The following is a 20,986-nucleotide window of genomic DNA, read 5'->3' on the forward strand; positions in this document are numbered from 1 at the left end:
AGTATAATCTGAAATTTTTAAGAAAATGTAATTTTTTTATGAAACTTCAACGTTGTGTATCTCAAAAATATAGGTTTTAGTGGACCTATATTTATCTTAGACTTCAAATGTACATAAACTTAAAATACCTTGCATTAAAAGAAGAAGATTGCCAATACGATTTTACGTTTGTGGCAGTAAAAGTACTTATTTCTCATTTATGATATTTTATAACATTTATACAATAGATATCTCATGTTGTGTTTCAAAGCAAAGCAAAAAATTATATGTCCTTCGTATCAACATTTCTAATATCGACATTGTTAAAACGAAAGAATAAAATAAAGGCAACCGAAGAAAGATCAAGATGAAGTCTCTCCCTGCTCGCACGAACCCAAAAAATACACCGACGTTAAATGTTACATGAGCTTCAGTGAAGAAAAGACCAAGTGACCAAGTTCTCAGTATCAATTAGCTCGTTGATGGAAATAACGTACAGTTGCTACGATTGTTCGAGATAAGAACGCGAGAACTGCGACACTTCAAGCTCAGAATATACGAACAAGTTGACACTTTATCTGCCGAAAGCATCGATCGCAGAGCGTCTATAAAAGGCAGAAGGCGCGAAGCAAGAAAGAACCGCGTAAAGCGTAGACGCCTTCGAGATCGGTCCGCATTTCTACGCCGTGAGTAGTTCAAATATGCAAAAAGACTTGACCCATGTGATTGCTTTGTTGCAAATGCTTATATCGAAAACGAGAAATAGAATTTAAATTACACAAACGGAGAATTTTTGAAAAATAAAGAAAGGGAGATCTGGAAAATAAAACAAAGAGACAACTCGCGCGCTGCGATACCTTGCAGAATTGCTACGTCACTCGAGCAATGATTTACCACATTGAGGATCCATTATGAAACTAAACGAAAGCTCTCTAGGTATTTCAATTGTGATAATAATTGGTCGCAAAAGAAAAGAAAAGGGAATAAACGATTAACGCTGCTACGCCGTCTGTAAGTGCGCGGTTCTTGCACGAGCACGGGAGAGAAGCGAGCGAGCCACTTGTCAGCGGTTCACCAACGGGAGGAGTGCCGAACCCTTTTCAACTGGTCCCAAGTCCGGTCGGATCCGACGACGCTCTTTTCGGTCCCCTGTCCCTCTCCCTCCTCTTTTTTCTTCTACCACTCTACTACCGTTGCCGTTTCTTCCCAGGGATTCGCGGTGCTAACATTCCGCTGTGGCAGGCGACCGTCCTCCAGGCCGAACAGATATCAACTTTCCCACAGGTGCTTTTTGGAGAAGCGAACGTACAATTTCGCAGAAACGCAGAAATGAATGTCGGAAAGCCTATTGATCTCTATACGTTGCATACGTCGATTGATCACGTGGGAAATGCAAATGAAGGTTGCAACAGATCAGCGGTTGCCTTGCGGCATTACATCTTGCCGTTACCTTGTGTATATCGATATGTACCAATCAATCGTTACTCAACACGGTTGTACGATTAAATTCAATTTCTAGAATGCTATGGATTGGGCTTGGCCTTACCCAATTACCATCATCTTTAAAAAAAAAAAGTATAATCAGTACTATGGTAATACCTTCTTAGCAATAGTGACGCTGGAAACTTACAGGGAATCGAGAATAGCATTTATCTAATGATAGTAATTCTAATAATAATTCTTCTCAAGAAGTAGCGATTATTCAAATAGCATTTTCCATGAAGCAATATAAACAGACAACAAGCATCAATTTCTCAGAATGGAGCCAAGTCAGAAAAGATCAGAGATTGTAAATTCATCCCTATTAACACATACCTCGCAATGGTTCCTCATACATATCGCGCGAAACTTTCTCACAACATGCGTTTCGTCGTCTCACAGTTCTTCCTTCCTTTTAAAGCGCAGGCTCGAGTTCACCTCGCTTGTTTAATACGCAGAAGAGGACAAGCCGAAGACAGCGAGAAGGAGCGGCGGGAAGACCGGTGATGGACCGAGTGACGCGGAAAACTTTTTTCTGAAATCACAGGATCCGTTCACGTTCACCTCCTCCTTTCCTTCTTCGTTGTCTCGCTACGTGCAGTCAGGCATCAATAATTTAGCGCCCCACCGTATCGATAAACTTACACTGGCATCGGTGCAAAGCGAAAAGAAAGATGACGCAGGACCAGCCCAGGACGAAGAGGGAAGGTGCAAAGACAAAGAGACAGGAAGATCCTGGAGGGCGCCGGGAGTAACAGGAGGAGGAGAAGATGGAAGATGGAACTGTGAACCTTCTCCGGATCGAGTAGCTTTTCTTACAGCCGATCACATATAGTCAGTGACGCGCCGTCCTCTCGCTCGAGTCGCTCTCCTTTCCTCCGACTCGATTACAAGCGACAAGAAGCGGCATTACACGGGACACGTCGTGCCGACAAATCGATGGATTATGCCGGGCGGGCGCCGACCTACCGGGAATAAATGAATTGGCTAACGACATGCCTCCTCTCTTTTCTCGCCCTGCGTACTCGACGATTTCCTTGCCGACTTGTACATAACTAGGGATTTATACGAGTTTGTGACGGTCCGAGGATACGTGTCAAGGAAATGGTAGATTAATTTTTTACCGGCACTCGAAGGTATAACTCTTAATTCGTGATAATTAACAAAGCATATCATTAAATTAACTGAAGTGATCGCATCTTCGAAGATGTACAATCATCAAAAAATAAAATTTATACAGATATATGCCATAAAACACGTTATTTTATATCACAAAATTAAATTAAATTGTTAAGAAAAAAAGAATAAGAAATATACTCGTCTATTATGTGATAGTATTTTAAACTGAATGATAATCCGATTTGAAACAACACGCTTTCATGAAGCTTACCAACTGCACCCTAAAAACCAAGAGAAGAGAAACGAAGACAATCGGAGTAATTCATAAATGGATTATGCTAAAGCATAAGCTAAGAGAAAAACATCTAAAAATAAATTGTCAGGATTTAATAACTTACAATTGACTATTCACTATTTTTACTATTTTAATATGTAACTATAACATATATGCAATAAGAAGGCTATATCCGTACAACATAATCCTTTAAGTCTTACAATTAGTATCGATATTCGGTCAATAAATGATATGAATTGTCTATGAATTAATTTGTCGTTTCTAGAAGTCGCCTATATTTGTGAAAATATTTGCAAAATATTATATTTTATTCCATTTTATTAACAAAATTGAAAATGTTTATTGACACGAAAATGATGACTTTAACGCTAATGTCTTATAATTATTCCTCGTCTTACGGATTAAAGAAAGTAATTTTCACTTGAGAAAAATTCCGATAAAGGCGTGTTAATTTGTTTGTGTAAAAGGAATTCGATTAAATCTCTCTCAACGCGTATAATAAGCTTTGTATAATTCGATTAAAACGTACGATCGATAAACAGACAGGGATGCGAGTCAGGTTCGTGGCCAACGACGCCTTTCCGATCCTTTCTTCGCCCCATTCTTCTCCGGCAACGCCCGCCGAAGCTTTCAGGAAGCAAGCTACTAATTAGCGATTACCACTCGTTCACGGAGCACTCGAGAGAGAATATAATTAGCACTCACCTTTGTGGGCCGAGGAAGCGGGGGCTGCTAAAACACTCGACCGACCCAATCTTGACGTCTCTTAAAATATTCCAAGAGCGGAGAGTCATCTTTTCAATTCTGCGACTTGATCCAAGAAAAAAATGTATTTTTCTGAAGATGTGAAGATGTATTTCTTTATCGACGTCTACAAGTATTACATCTATAAGCATCAGTTTTCTGGAAAAAAAAAAAAAAACAATACATAAATTTGTGTGACATAATCCGTATATCACGAAAAATTTACATTAGTTAATAAATTTATCGAAGCTTTAATATAATATGCTCTATTGTCATTCTTATTAAATAATAATACTGCTTATTCTAAATTAAAATTTAATTATTAAATTTACATTTAATTATTTAATTATGCCAAAAATAAAATTAATAACATTTTATTTCAAAGAAATCTAGACGTTATTATACATATATAATATTGTTTCAAATTTCTTAATCCCTAATTGCATAAAAATTATTACTTGCAAAATACTTTTTTCGCATTATGCATATATTTTAATTATTATTAAATATTTGGAATAATTTATATAAATAGTTTGGGAAAGTTTCTATTCTGGTATATTTCAGATGGTAGACACTGTCTGCAAAATGAATGATTTCGGAAAACGAAAAAACGATTGGCACGATAATGTCCAAGATGAACAGAGGGAAATGGAAAATCGAAGTAAGAACCGGGATACGGGATCTGTGACTCTTAAACGATTGGACAGCATTCAAGATCCAGGAAAAAGATATGCACTAAAGGATCGCATTGGTACGGGCATTTACGGCGACGTTTACGAAGGAATTGATCATCAAGCTGGTATGCAATAATAGGACATATATTCTCTCTATACATGAAATAAAAAAATAAAATCATAGGAATGTAAATCACAATATAAATTAGGGATGTACCGGATTGTAAACTTGTTGGATACCAAATATCCAAAAAGAATGTAACACTAAATATCCAACATGCAATCGAATATTTTCCGGATATCCAGTACAATTTCTTCATTTTATTTTTAAAAACAAAAAGGAAAAAGACAAGAGAAAAATAATGATAATAATTTTTTTTATCTTTCTAATATAAAAAGAAAAAGAGGAAAAAGATAAACTATGTAAAAAGTTTAGCTGAAAAGAATAGAATTTTGCATGACGCGCGAACTGTGAATATAAAACTTCAGCCAGATATATACATATATTATTGCTGGATACTGACGATATCCAGCTATCCGGCCGGATAATAAAAAAGCTAGACAAGGCTGTGAGTACCGGTACATCTCTAACATAAATACAGAAACGTAGGAAAACTGCTATCTGCTACAATAAAGAATAATCATATACAGAGATAAATACATATCGATTATGTTTCAGGAAATAAAAAAGTTGCCATTAAGATTCAAAAGCTCACGCCGGAAACGCAATCTTTCATTGTAGAGGAATATCGTATTCTTCGTGATTTCGCCGGTCATCCAAATCTGCCGGATTTCTATGGAATATATCGCAAACGATCACCGAAAAAATCCGATTACGACGAAATATGGTTTGTCATGGAGGTAAGAAGCTTTAAATTATAAAATAAAAAAATAATTATATAGAAAAATATAAAAAGCTTACAGAGTTATATGTAATATGGAAGTATAATTTGTACGTTATAAAGTGACTAATATTCCAAATTTGAATAAATTGATCTTTTCCTAATTTATAAATCTTTCCAAAACTTATTATTATTATCTCATTTTTTTTTATTAATATAAATCTCGCAAAGATAAAGATAGAATATCAACGTTATAATTTCTTTAATTTCCTCAAAAATTGATAATGTTGATATACTAATGTCCAATACATTTTACAATATAAATATTTTTTAGTCACAATATCATAAAAAATAATTTAGCATCGTGAATGAAGCTCATTTATATAGGCTCGATCTGTTCCAAGACGTGTTATTATAGTTGCAATCACTTTTATTACTGCATCGAAGGTCGCAGCAAAGTTCCTATCGATCGATTTCCTATGTCGCTCAATATACCTTGTAATGTTTCCTTTAACTTTGTAATTTTTCAACGAGAGAAAGAGACACAGGAAAAAGAAAAAAAGACGTGGAATATAGAAATGCAGAACGAAAGATGAAGGCAGTTTGAAAGAGATAGTAAAAGAGAGGGAGAGAAAGCGAGGATTGCTATGTATTATATATCCGTGCTCAGAACCCGGAGGCAATTTCAAGCATTTGAGACCGTCGAATACACGGATAATTTACGACACACGCGCCCCCATTAAACAATCATTAAACTCGTTCGTGTACGCAGGTGAAGCTCGGCACGTCGTGGCTCTAATTTACGGACAGACCTCCGCGGTGTGTGCCCAAAATGTTATTACTTATCTCGGATAAAGCGATGATAGAGTTGACGTAATACATACACTCAAAAATCCGCTGAGTTGTCTCAGAAATCGGGATCCCTTGGTCACGCCTTGTCGTTCGAAACACGTCGATGCACAAAAAGTTTCTTAAAAAAAGTCGTTTCATTAACTTTTATCAACTTTAAATTTACACGATATAGCACTAGCAATAAGATATACTTTCTTTGATATTAACTTCGAAATTATATTGTCACGAAAATATATGATATATTCTCAATAATAAGAATAAGAAAAATTATAAATGTATATGGAAGAAAATATTCTCTAACATTTCGCGAGTTCCTTTATTGATCAAATTTAATTTGATAAGAGACAGAGAAAGAGAAAAAAGGGAGAAAGTTGTATACAAGTTGTACTCAACGTCACTATCTTCTTTTGCAATAGTTTTGTTTATGAATAGTTTAATATATAAAAATCTATAAATATTAATTTGAACGGAAAAACATATTCCAAAACTTAGAAAGTTACTTAATTTCACAAATACTACTAAACAGACACAATCTCGATTAATCTATAATCATTTATATAGTAATCCACCCACATTTGATACCTTTGTTTGCTTACGAGAATTTCTTACAATTTTAATTTTGACCATCCACGTTCTCAATCTCTCTCTCTCTCTCTCTCTCTCTCTCTTTCTCTCTCACGTCTCGCACAGATTCAAAAGTATGAATACGCCGAAAACGACGAAATCCGCCTGAATTTCATGATTTACTTCGGCAAGCGAACTCGCGTGCGAGACTCGAAGACGAGCTAAGTATCCGCAACGAAGAAACGTAATGAGTCACCGGTTGCTACGTGAAGTTCGCTGATTGCTCGTTGCCGGAGATTACAAGCAATAAAGGAGCAACTGGTCGCAGAGGCTGATATAGCGATAGAAAGGAGATGTGGTGCATCTCCTCGACGGTACAACGCGGACCGAATAGCAATTTTATAAGTCAATCGGCATTAAAAGGGCTCAAACAGAAACAAAGAGAACTTCAAGAAAAAAAGGAAGACGTGCAACGACAATGTGGCAAAGATTTATCGCCGGTGGTATTTCATATCGAACAAGTTTTATTGGCGCGAACGTAAGATTTCGGTGAAGCCTTTCGCGACTACTACGAGCAAAATCTAAGAAAGTTCTTCTCATTGTCTGTGTATACGATTAAAAATGTTATTCACGAAGTAACTTTAGCAACTGAACACAAAACTGTAATCAGGATTGAATATAAGTGAGCTCTAGCGAGAATTTTATGTAAATATATTCTGTATGAGAAGAATAAAATGAATCTTTTTAATTTGAGAAAAGAAGTGAGATTAAATCAAGTATTAAAAAAAGGGTTAAATCTCTGTTACAAATTGTGATTCATATGAGATAATCTATAGGGTAACATATACGTATATAGCAATGAATCACGTTTACTCGTGATTACCGCATGTTTCATGTAATTGTAAACATATATGCGAAGTTTATTACACTTTTCGATTATAAATTCTCTAGATGCTTAATTTCTAGGGAAACAGATTACGAGAATCTTTTTCTGCTTAAATTAAAACTTTCATGAAACGTATCTAATAAAAAGCACTCAAAAATTAGCATAATAAAAATTTTATGCACATTTAAGCATAATTCACAAAAAAAAACGAGAATAAGATGAAAACTCTATTCTCGAAAATATTTTATCCAAAGATTTCCTTGCAAAAGAAGAAGAAGTACATATGGAACTTAATTCTAACCTCACTCACTGATATAAATTACTTCCGCAATTAGAATGGCATTTCAATTAACATATATCAATCTTATGTTACATAATTACGTAAAAGTAAGTCATAAGTAAAAAGATTAAGAATTATTATACAACAATAATTGTAGCAGTGAATCGTTCATAATATTTATGACGAGTTTATGCTCGAATTCGATAAATAAATGCAATTTTGCAATTATCTTTTTTTATTTAATTTAAATTTTTTTAATTCAAATATAATATAATTAACTAACAACATGTTATAGCTCTGCGAGGGTGGAACAATCATGGACCTCGTTCGCGGGATAATCGCAAGTGACAAAAGAATACAAGAGGAACATATTGCCTTCATTTTAAAAGAAGTTATCAAGGTAAGTTTCTTGTTACGTAATATATATTGTGATATATATATATATTTTTTTTTTTACGAAATATACGTATCATATCGTTGAATTGTAAAGTGCAATATTTTCTTATAATGTAATTTTTCTTGACTTTGTATTATTTACATTATTATTTTGCGATACAAAACTTATATAAAAAAGATTAGACTAATTATAGAGATTATAATTAAAATGATGATATGTAAATTAAAGTAACTTAAAACAATCATTGAAGTATCCTTCAAAAAAACGTACAACAGAAAATAAAATTGATAAATGAAGATAAATGACAAATATCTTAAGTAAGAGACATGTTTTGCATAAAACGTAAGATTAATAATTTTTAATAAATTTTTAATAAAGAGATGTTATATAACGTAAAAATAATCCGACTGACCGAAAACGGGTAAGCCTAACTAAGGTAATTAGTTTTTGCTCGGGTACGGGAAGTTATATACGTCGGTAGCCGAGAAAGGTGGCCGTCGCGGAATGTTCAGCAAAATTGTGCCGCAATCTATCCCTCACCATACCCCTCACTATCCCTCGTCATTCTGTTTCCTTCCTCCCTTTCTTGATACCGAGCATAATAAATATTACTTGCATGACAGAGCGCACCAGTGAACCGACAGAAATGATAATAGTAGGTGTATAGCCACAGCAATAGTCGCGTTATTACGATATAATTATGCTCGATGGTATGTCCAGACGATGCTTTTATCTTGCGGCAGATTATCCCCCTCTGATTACAGAAGATGCATTGGCGTCGAAGTATATTGCTGTGCAATTATAAGACGCAAAAAAGTGAAGCATTTTGCTACTTTACAAAAATACAATTTACTAATAATTATGATAACTACGCGATAAATGACTAAAATTTTAATTTAAAATTTTAAAAGATTGGAACTATACTGGAATACTAAAATATAGAAATAAAATTATATTTATTAAATATGTATAATAATTATATGTATAATTACACGCAATATAAAAATTAAATAAAATATAAAATATAAAATTAAATATGCAAAATGTTCTAATTCTGTTATATAAAAACTTTCTTGAATAGACAACACATTAAGTATAGATATACTTAATTTTGTTTCAAATCAAAATTAATTTGTTTGTATTTTAAGTAAAAATAAAATAGTTTAAAATATGTTTATCAAAATGTTATAATATGTATAGATATACGAATAAATTAACAATTAACTTAATGAAAACAATAAAATAATGATCTCAAAAACAAAGCAATAAATTCGCGAAATTCATATCCAGTATAAATATTTATTTTTTTCTTTTGATCATTATTAACATTAATGGGAAATACTGTTAACGTCACGATAAATTTAAACCGCTGCATTAATAGAATATTACCCTCGTTTACGACAATCATAAAACGTAAGCCGTGCTGTTAATTTTTCCAGAAGTTTCGAAAAAGAAGAAAGCAATAACTGATAGATGACGAAACGAGCCGGAAAAGGGATGACGCGACATCCCATAAATAAATATAAATATTTATATAAAGCACAAACTAAAATCCGAATAAAACTTAAGTAAAGAAAATCAAAAACAGAAGAGTAAAAAAGAGGAAAAAGAAAGAAAATAAAAAAAAAGATAAAAGAGCAATGGGATACGGAGAGCTAAATACCCTTCCGTTTCATAAATTGCTATGATTTTGTTTAATAGTTAATGGTCACAGAAAACGGATTCGCTTATTTACAATGATGCTGTCTTCCATGATTCCGGTTTCTCCTAGGAGGTCGGATAATTAGTGAGGATATCGTGCTCATTTCTCAACGAACTTAAGAAGCCACATGTATATATGGAAGGAAAAATAAAGATGAGAATCGAGAAAAAAGCGAATGACTGATGCACGCCACAGGAAAGACCTTAAGTGACCATTTCCGCTTTGATTCGTGTGTCATTGATTTTCCTTGCTTATTATATTTCTATATTTCATTATTTATTTCTTTATTTACTATCATTAATGTGTACGCAAAATTAATATTAGCTATAGTAAAGACATCAGTGTTTTAAAAGCAAAGAATGAAATAATTAAACTAATGAGTAAAGCAACAATACTACTAATTAATATATTATTGATTTTATTTAACTAACAGAATATAATTTCTTGAAATTTCTTTTATTTTATCACTTTAATAGGAATTATAGCAAAAATGAAGAAAAGAGAAATCTGATTTAAAACCAGAACGTTAAATAAAAAATAAGGAAATAAAATTTTATACAACAAATTAAAAAAATTTAATTTGTTTCCGTTTGTTTTAATATAGTACAATAATTTCTATCTTATCCAGTATCCGCACAGATTTGTCTGTTGACCTCTATTTTATATGATTATTCAATCGCTACAACATTGTAATCAATATACGTTGTAGATCAATATGGCATAAACGTCAGAAGCCGTTAAATAGTAAGCATTCAAAATATATTTATTACCCTCATGTATTACGTGCACCGATAAATTTCATGCAAGATAAGTTGCTAATACAGAATCAACAACTACATTATAGTATAGTCTTCACACTTTCTTCAATATAGAAAAAAAAAAAATATATATATATATATATATATGTTACATTTAGAACACTTTATGTATTAATGAGAAACGTATTTAATTTAAATTATTTAGATATACTCGTATATGTAAGCTAAAATCAATAATTTTCAATTGACATTTTTGATAACATATTCTAGAAATATAATAAATGTCAATAGTTGAATATATTTAATAGAGAAGAAACGCAACGTATACTTGCTATATCCTAAAGGGATATTACACGCTTGCAATAAATCAAGAAAGGAAGGAAAAAATATTAGATATTATAGTAAGAGTAAATTAAAATTATAAAAAGAATAAAAGAGATATATTTGATAACTATCAAAATTATTTAAAATTTAATGTACTGTTGAAAATATTAATTAAAAATCGTTATAGTTAAAAACGTGGAAGATGTACAATATATAAATCGTACACGTATAAATATATGCAAATTCTCTTTCTAGTTTTAAAGTTTATAATTACAACTATCAAATATCTCGTACAGTATCACCAAGGTCTTCTCTTTTTCATGTGATGAGAAAAAGATATTTCTCTCGAAATCCACTTCTCTTCCCTCATAAGTTCACCAAGGAAGCGCGGCGAAAGGGCACGACGTGTAATGGGCCCAGCATTCTTTCTCTCGCGAGTGGCTCATGGCTCACGGCGATAATATTTACGATCCAAGCAGTTTGTCACTAAATCATTATGTGGGTCTACCTTTCGGGTATGCCCCGTGCACGCACAACCCGATGCCCTTCGCCACTGAGTCCAGCATTCCCCGCCTTTTCTCCTCACCCTCCAATTGCTCATACCGTTCCTTATCCACCTTGGAAACTGCACGCAACCCTCCCGTCTCCCTCTTTCTTTTTCCTCCTCCCGTTCTCTCTCCATGCTCTTTCCTCGCAGATACGTGTTCCATGGGCCCGGTAGCGATTCGTCCACGGTCACTCGTGCGGTAAATCAGACTACGCTGACGTTTAATGCCGGCAAATTACACGCGAAATAAATGCCCGCGAAGAGAAGTGCGCAGCAAACGCAGTACTCGAAACAGAAACACAAAGAGAGCATGGGAAACAGATAAAGAACAAGAGATGAACTACCAGTATGCTTCTTCTGAGCGATCGTTATATCCCGTTTAATCTTTATCCGCCAATTAACAATTCGTTCGTGCCACCTGAAAGTTCCCTCCTTACTCTTGTAACTATTTCTTGTCTACCATCCGATCAATGAACATTCATTAACGGACATTCATTATTTCCTATATCTTTCCGTCTTATTTGTCGAAATATCTTCGAGTGCATTATCCAACAAAATATAAATTTCATACAAATAATAATTCGTTGCATAGATCCACTTTAAAAAAAAATAACAATAATATCATAAATAATAAAAATTTATTATTATGTGATATTGAGATTAATAAGCCTAATATATAAGAACTTAAATAGAAAGATAAAAATAATTATTTCTTGATTGAAACTATAGCTAGTTGATAAAAGATTTATCAAATATAAATAAAAATATATTAAAAATAAGTTGAAGATTACGCGGGGAATAAATGAAAAATATATAAAATAAAATTTTATAATAAACAACTTTATAAGGTATAATAGCTTTATAAGGTCAGCTTTAGCTTCGGAGTGTAGCTTTGAAACGGTTTTCTGATGAACCAGGTATTAATGATTTCATGCCCATGCTACGTCAGAACTGTTCACTGATCTACGCTTGTTACGCGCTGTAAGCACAGTCGGCCACAAATTATAGATTGTTCAATTTGCAGTAAATCTATAAAGATAATTCTCGCAAGACGCTGAAGGTGCCGAGTTGCCAACTTCTCTTCCGCATCACTGTATCTCGAAGATATTACGTTCGTGTTGTTCTTAAATTCTACGATCTCAGAATATAGCATGAAATGCTATAATAGTGTTTTACAGTTGTCAATTTTTAAAGAAATAAATTAAAAAGTATTTTTTCTATTGCTAAATTGATTACAAGTATATAACAAGTTTTCTCCTCGAAGGTATCACTGTTAACAGCCTTTTTGTTTACGTGCTTCTAATTTTACATAGATATAACGATTTTGTTTAATTATCTAAAAATTTAGTTAGATATAGTTCTGAAAATAACTTTTGTTGGACCATCAAAAAGTAATTATAAAAAGAAATCTCGAACATGATAAGCAATGCTGCAAAAACTTTTGACATTCTATTGTAGCAACCAGCTTGAGCGTCCTATATAATTGTTTTGATGGCCCAACAAAATTTTCAGATCTGTATTTTTAGATATACTTCAGCAAAATCTTTCCCTGTATCAATGAAAATGTCTCGGCTTCACAAAATATTGTAGATCGGTTAATAATGCAAATATTACACATTGTTTCTTTCTCAGGCTCTAATCCATTTGCACGAGCACAACGTAATCCACAGAGACATCCGTGGCAATAATATCGTTTTGACGAAAGAAGGCGAAGTGAAATTAGTAGATTTTGGGCTCTCGAGAACAATGAAGAATGAATTTGAAAAAAGGCGCACTTACATAGGCTCACCGTCTTGGATGGCACCGGAAATGATTGGCAGCAAAGATAGCGGAGTCGACAGTGGATATGACAGTCGAATCGACGTATGGGCGATCGGCATTACAGCAATAGAAGTGGCCGACGGCAAAGCACCGTTCCAAGACATGCATCCGACTCGTGCGCTCTTCCAGATCATCCGGAATCCGCCGCCGACTCTCTACCGACCTGCTAACTGGTCAAAGAATCTCAATGATTTCATTTCCGAGTATGTGATCAGAGAGATAGGAAAATCTCTTTGTTATGAACGAATATCGCGAATGAAATATCATGAAAGCTACAGTGACATATTCGTTTTAGGTGCCTCGAAAAGAATCCTGAGAACAGACCATACATGATGGAGATCATCGAGCATCCCTTTCTATCGGAGCTACCCGAAAACGATTATCCTGTAATATATGATTTCAGTACAATATAGATTATAAATTAGAAAAGGCAAATTATACGGTGTATGATTATAAAACGTCGTCAATAAATTGTCGGATTTCCAGAATCCTTAACTCTAAAGTACTATAGCTGTTGAGATATACAGTATTGTTAATTGTTATCAATACGTAAATTTTACATACAAGATAATAGACCATTTTATTTAATAAGTTTTTTAATTAGTAAGTTTTTTTTTCATACATTTTACATTTTTAATGACAAAATATAATATTTACAAAATTTGAACTTTTGTAAACACAAATAATTCAATTATTAACTTAAAAGAAAGGAAAGAATGAGATATCAAAATCAATCTTGAGACGATATGGAAATTGGAATATATAGTCCAACTCTGTGTGTGTGTGCGCGCGCGCGCGCGCGTGTGTGTGTGTGTGTGTGTGTGTGTGTGTGTGTGTGTGTGTGTGTGTGTGTGTGTGTGTGTGTGTGTCTTCTCATAATACTTAACAAAATATATAATAAAATGTATAATAACAGAAAACTACTTAAAAATTGAAATTATTTATTATATTCTCTGCTATGGAACTTGCTACGGAATGATCACTGAAGGCATAGCTTAGCTCAATATTTGCTCTACTTATACATAAAATTTACGTATCAATAGCATTATAAAATTAAATTTTATTGCATAATTCGGTTTATTATTCCTTAAAACTTAATCAATTAATTATTAAAATAATAGAAATTAAAGTTTATTATTTATTAAGAATAATAAAACTTTACATCTTTCTAAATATTTTCTTGATTTAAAATCTTTCATAACATCTTAGATAATAGATATGTAGTCTCGATTTGCCTTTTCTTTTTTAAAATCTACAAATATTCTAATTAGAAAATGTAAGTTGCTGTAAAAATCAAAAAGATGAATAAGTATACATATACAATATAATATTTTAGTTGACACAAGAAATAAAAGCACTGACAATGAATCTTTCGGAGAAGGGCAAGAAACAAAGAAAAACCGAATCAATAGTTCATCAAGATTTCTTGAAGGTAACAACTTGCGCAAGTTAAACTATAACTAATCGATTTATAATATATATTAGAAGAAAATCTTAATTTTTGCACGATAGACTCATCAGAATGAACCACCGGAACAAATGCTTACGGAGGACTTAGCAGCGCTGGATACTTTGACTGAGGATGTGATCTTGGATGAACTTCGCGATAGACTGCAGCGAGGTGAATATCACACGTTTATTGGCGACATTTTATTGATACTCAACCCAAACGAGAAGAACGATATTTACGGTGTTCACGTAAGTCTTATGTTAAATTTTCTACATTTGGATCATTTTTTCATAAAATTAATAAAAATTACTTTATTGTGTTTATCTCTCTCTCTCTCTTTCTAAAAACCAATATTAAAACTTTCATTATTAAAAACATTAAATAGAAAAAATATCAATACAATAAAAAGAAATTTAAAAAATATAAAATACAAAAAACAATGAGATGGTATCAAATAATCAAAGTCTATTAATTTGTATAAATAAGCGTAGTATAAGCAACATTTTTGTATCTATAATCAATTCATAATGTAAAAAAATATCATTTTTACTTTTCGATTTATCTTCAGATTTTGTTTATAATTTTATATACTACATATCAAATAAATTATAATCCCATAAATAAAAAGAAGTGGACTCTGTAAATTATTAATCATGTATATTTAATAATAAAATTGCGAACCATGTTATTATAAATTGTACAACAAAAGTTTGAACAATTTGATTTGCAGCATCACGCAAAATACCAATGCAAATCGCGATCAGATAATGCTCCTCACATCTATTCTGTAGCGGATAGCGCATTTCAAGATGTTATGCTCAACGAAGAATCGCAACACATTTTGCTGGCCGGTGAAAGTAATTCCGGAAAAACGACGAATATGCTGCATTTAGTGGAACACCTTATGTTCCTCGGAAAAGTGAGCTTAATGAAACCATATTAGATATATAAACAAAATTACAAGAAAACTTATTCTTTTTACTTTCAGGGTCTGCACGATACCGGAGTAAGAGTACTGCAAGCTATAAAAATTATTCATGCTTTTACGAATGCAGGGACACCGCTGAATGTTAATTCTACCAGATGCATTTTACAAACTCAGACAACTTTCGGGTCAACCGGTAAAGCATCGGGGGCAATATTCTGGTTATATCAGCTTGAAAAATGGCGCGTTTCGACTCGCGACAGGTAATTTATTTATATTATAATGAAATTTTTACTTATAACATAACATATGGTATACAGACTTTAAGTCTTTTAAAGATTTTTTATTTTGTAAAGTATAGAGTAATTCGAAAGTTAAGGATATCTCATCAAAGAATATATCGTCCATATTCCATATTCCAATGTACAACGGGTTGCCATTATACAGGCGTGTATAACGAAAATATGCAGTGCTAATAATAATTTTTTGACAATTTGAAAAAGTACAAAAATAATAGAATAATAAAAATAATAAAACAAATTAAAATATAATCTAATTAACATAAAAAATGATAAAATAGAAAATATGAAATAATAAATCACAAAAGTGTATTAACACATCATAATAAAAAAGTACTTTTTCAGAAATCAATCAAATTTCCATGTTTTTTACTACTTTTATGATGGTCTCGAAGCATCAGAAAATTTAAAACCGTATTTCTTACCAAGTGGGAGAAAACTTCGATATCTCAGAATAATCGACAAGAATATTGAAAAGAAACGAGCGTTCAAAGTGAGAAATGATCCGCAAAACAATGTGATTAAACTTAAAGAACTTACGGAATGTTTTAAATTCATGGATATGGAAGAGTATTGCGAGACTATTTGGAAAATCCTTGCAGCGATTCTGATACTCGGAGAGATTCGATTTGTTGAAGGCAATAATGGAGAGGCTGAATTGAACGATAACGAAATTGCTATCAGAGGTAAAAACTTGAATTCAAAGAATTCAATTTGTCAATGCAATGCATGAAAGATTTATTTTGATATATTAATCACATTGAAATATGTACTTGTCCACGAGACACGAAAACTGATTAGTTTTTACGAATTGCAGTGGCGGAACTTCTTGGTTTAGATTCAAAGAAATTTATTTGGGCTCTCGTTAATTATTGCTTAGTCGTAAAGGGATCAGCGGTACGTAAGAAACATACTTGCGAAGAAGCAAAAGAGGCACGAGATGTCTTGGCAAACACTCTTTATCAGCGTTTAGTAGACTGGATAATCAACATCATCAATTATAAACTTTCAATGACTCGTAGCCTTTAGTAAGTAAAAATTTTGTCAAAGTGCAGAAAAAATAAAATATTAATGAGGATTTTGGCGATTTTTTAAAATTTTTTAATTTTAATTTTAGTGGTGATAAATATTCTATCAGCATACTTGATCACTTTGGACTCGAATGTTTCTCAATAAATCGGCTGGAACAATTACTGGTGAATACGATAAACGAACAAATGCAATATTATTATAATCAAAGAGTGTTCACCTGGGAAATGGTAAAAATTTATAATGAATAATGCAAAATACGTTAAAATATTAATTTATACCAAATTCGTAAGATTTTATTTCATTATCTATTTTTCTTATTATATAAATAATAAAAATATTCTATAATTCTACTTGTATTAAATTTTAAGAATTGTATCGTATATTATAATTTTACGTTTTAATATTCGCGAGCATAAATATATGCTATTACATCATAAAGGATCCCGTACAAATCTTATGCAAAATGTTAATGTCGGTTAAATTGGCTGCAATTGAAATATGTTGTTGTCCTCGAACAAAAGTCTCAATGTGTGTAAGCACGACTCTCTAAATTCAATACTTTTCTATCCAGAGACGTTTGAAGTATATGGAAACCATGTTACTTCACGAACCAAATATATGAATATTTCTCTCTTTTTTGCTTTTTTTCTATTCTGTATATATACATATGTATACATACTCACGCACGCGCGCGCGCGCGTGTGTGTGTGTGTGTGTGTGTGTGTGTGTGTATACCGGGTGTTTATATACTCTCTAAATCTGAATCAGTGGAAAATCACTGATATCAGTAACAAGTATGCCACTAATAATCAGTGAATTAAACATGAGATTCCTAACCTAGCTAATGTTTATTATATGACTAATTAATCTTGTTTTGTGCTTAAATTCAATAAATATGATATTGGAAGATTGAAATTAACAGGCAAATATTAGTATTTTAATTATTTAATGCGACAACAACATATTTTAATTCCAGCCAATTTAACCGGGAGTCATTTTCCATAAGATTTGTGCGAGGTCCTTACTCGCGCCTTTTAAAATTAATTAAGTCACGATCATCAAGAACTTCATATATGCTATATATCAAATCAGCAATATACTAACAAAATGTATAATTAATAATTCTATACTATAAATGAAAAAATTTGTATCTCTTTTACGATTTCAGCAAGAACAGGAAGAGGAGGATATACCTATTCAACGATTACGCTTTTACGATAATAAGGAAGCAATTGATCAACTGATGAACAAAGGAGATGGTCTTTTTCATATTATCGATGATGCTTCGCGGCAAATGCAAGACGCTCAGTACATTCTTGAAAGGATTAAAGAACATAAACATAGCACTCACATAAAACCGGTGAGTTTACACGAGTTCATGATCGCACATTATACCGGTAAGCTGATATATGATGCCAGCGAAATTGCCACGAAAAATCGAGACTTCGTACCGCCAGAGATGATCAACACGATGAGATACTCTTTGCACAATGCAGTCAAAGACATGTTCACCAACAAGCTAACCAAGTCGGGGAACCTAACAATTGTTCACGAACATTATCTCGCGGCGAGGAAAACAAAATGGAGTACCCTTATGCAGGAATCTTCTATGTTTCGAGTAAGTAAATAAAAGTATCTCTTATTATATCAAGATATATGCGTGAGCATTTCTTAATTTAAACATTAGAAGCACTTAAAAATGAACTTTCCATACATTTTCCTCTTCTAGTTTACTATCGAACCTTTCTCGTTTAAATTCAACAGAAATATAACACTGCGTCCAAAGGACAGTACTCGCAGACACGCAAAATGCGGACGTGTTCGTCGACGTTCAGAGCAACAAGTCTTGAAATTCTGAAAAATCTCGCGATAGGCGCGAGAAACGGTGGCACACATTTTGTAAGATGCATACGTTCCGATCTTGAGGATGCTCCTCGTAGCTTTTATCGGGAAGTCGTCAGACAACAAATTAAAGCGTTAGGAGTTCTCGATACAGCGAAAGCCAGACGACGCGGATATCCGTATAGAATACCTTTTCAAGAATTTCTTCGAAGGTAACTTAATTCTTTAATGCTTTAATATCTTATAAAATAATATTTTCAATTAAATATAACAAATTATGAAGAACGTGCTTAATTAACTTTAATATAAAGCTAAATGGAGGATTTTTGTAATTTATATAACTAATCATCAAGCAATAGTATTTTTCTATTATACATCTTCGTATTATAAAATACAAAGGCGATTCTTTCTAATTACAGATACAAGTTTTTAGCCTTCGATTTTGACGAAATAGTAGAGATGACGAAAGACAACTGCAGACTACTTTTGATCAGATTAAAAATGGAAGGATGGATTATTGGCAAAAGTAAAGTCTTTTTAAAGTACTACAATGAGGAATACCTATCCCGTTTATACGAAACCCAAGTGAGAAAAATCATAAAAATACAGTGCATAATACGTGCTTTTCTAGCACGTAAAAATATCGCTTTGAAAATCAATGATGTCAAAAAGGAAATTGGTAAGTAAATTCTCGGTCGAATAAATCGCGATAAATGTGATTCGCTAATTATATACAATTTAATAAATATATTTATTCGTATAAATGTGGTTTTCAAATATTCTTGCAAAGTTTCAAATATTTCAAAAATGGTAAAACATTGTTTCAGTGAAGAAAGCATCAATCAAGAGAAACTCATTTACTGAAGGAGAAGCGGCTTTGATGATACAGAAAAGTAGGTATTAAAAAATATAAAAAATAATATTATCTCTTGATTAAAATATGTGATTTCATCTATTTTTTACATATTTTTCATTGCAATGTATTATCAACAATAAACAAATCCAAATATTCACACGTTGATCCAAATGTACCTAAATAAATTGTAATTATATACAAAACGTTTGTAAATTCGTCAAAAAATTATATTTCATTATTACTTATACTTTCAGCATTTAGAGGACACATGGCAAGAAAAGAAATGGGACCCTTATTAAAGGAAGAGATGAGCCAAGAGACGAAGGATTTCATCAAGTTCTATTGCAGCAAATGGAGATCGAAAAGTATGTTTCAAGTCCTCCTGTGGTATCGTGCAGCCCGCTATCAAGATTTCGTACAATTATCACAGCAGGTATTATCGCTTTATTTTTATTAAAATTTATAAATTAATTTCTTTTAATTTAAATTAAATTTTTTTAATACAAAAAATATATTATTAAGAATTTAAAACAATTTTTATGAAAAATCAATTACAAATATGTAAAAAATATTAATGAATAAATTTGTTTCTGTAAAATATAAAAATTTTTAATAAAAATTACAAATAAATTATCAAAGATTTATGTAATAGGTTCATCTATACAATCAATCGATTATGGCAACTTTGCAGAAATTAAATGAAAATGTATCTCTTGAAAAAGTCGATCCAAGTACCAAAATAGATACCTACATAAGTAAAGTGAAACCACCTGAAGTATATAAACTACCTTTCAATATACAACAAGAATTCCCGTATTTCGATATGAATTACATAAATGATCCTTCAAATATAAATATTAAACGAGGGTAAGTTACTTAAAATATCTTTTAAACTTCAGTCCATAGCAAGAGCCTGCATGGGGAATATTACTAAAAATATGTAATATATGTTATAAATATAAAACATTAATACTATAACAAAGTTTATCATATATATACATGAATAGACACTTAAAATTAATAATTACCTTAATAAAGATATAACAAAAACTTCATATTAAAACAAAATAATCTTTAGACACATTAATCTTATTAAGTGCTTAAAAATTTTAACATTTAATATGTAAAATAACTTTTAAACAATATACGAAATTTTAATTTAATGAAGCGAAATTTTTCTGGATCCAAAAAATTACATTTTAAAAATTATCAAGGCTTTAACAATCGTATTTAATAAAAATTTATAAAATCGGTTATTAGCATGGTTGTCACCTTCCTGTTAAAGGTCACTAGTCGGAGATAGATTGCCAGCAAAATTG

The 20,986-nt window shown here is 32.1% G+C and overlaps 1 protein-coding gene across 1 annotated transcript in view; it reads left to right on the top strand.

Annotated features, from left to right (window-relative positions):
- Nucleotides 1-4,186: 4,186 nt before the first annotated feature.
- Nucleotides 4,187-20,986, top strand: part of LOC108753659 (neither inactivation nor afterpotential protein C) — a 20,363-nt gene continuing 3,563 nt past the window's right edge. Inside the window, exons 1-18 of the mRNA XM_018495455.1 lie at nucleotides 4,187-4,415; nucleotides 4,970-5,151; nucleotides 8,010-8,114; nucleotides 13,075-13,466; nucleotides 13,559-13,649; nucleotides 14,600-14,695; nucleotides 14,776-14,961; nucleotides 15,444-15,632; nucleotides 15,702-15,901; nucleotides 16,283-16,623; nucleotides 16,755-16,965; nucleotides 17,055-17,196; nucleotides 18,138-18,587; nucleotides 18,734-19,023; nucleotides 19,231-19,490; nucleotides 19,639-19,704; nucleotides 19,922-20,100; nucleotides 20,320-20,534. Of these exons, the coding sequence (XP_018350957.1) occupies nucleotides 4,202-4,415; nucleotides 4,970-5,151; nucleotides 8,010-8,114; nucleotides 13,075-13,466; nucleotides 13,559-13,649; nucleotides 14,600-14,695; nucleotides 14,776-14,961; nucleotides 15,444-15,632; nucleotides 15,702-15,901; nucleotides 16,283-16,623; nucleotides 16,755-16,965; nucleotides 17,055-17,196; nucleotides 18,138-18,587; nucleotides 18,734-19,023; nucleotides 19,231-19,490; nucleotides 19,639-19,704; nucleotides 19,922-20,100; nucleotides 20,320-20,534 (3,809 nt within the window). The 5' untranslated portion in view covers nucleotides 4,187-4,201. The remainder of the gene's footprint in view (nucleotides 4,416-4,969; nucleotides 5,152-8,009; nucleotides 8,115-13,074; nucleotides 13,467-13,558; nucleotides 13,650-14,599; nucleotides 14,696-14,775; nucleotides 14,962-15,443; nucleotides 15,633-15,701; nucleotides 15,902-16,282; nucleotides 16,624-16,754; nucleotides 16,966-17,054; nucleotides 17,197-18,137; nucleotides 18,588-18,733; nucleotides 19,024-19,230; nucleotides 19,491-19,638; nucleotides 19,705-19,921; nucleotides 20,101-20,319; nucleotides 20,535-20,986) is intronic.

Source organism: Trachymyrmex septentrionalis, unplaced genomic scaffold, assembly GCF_001594115.1.
Source record: "Trachymyrmex septentrionalis isolate Tsep2-gDNA-1 unplaced genomic scaffold, Tsep1.0 scaffold70, whole genome shotgun sequence".
Taxonomy (NCBI): Eukaryota; Metazoa; Arthropoda; class Insecta; order Hymenoptera; family Formicidae; genus Trachymyrmex; species Trachymyrmex septentrionalis.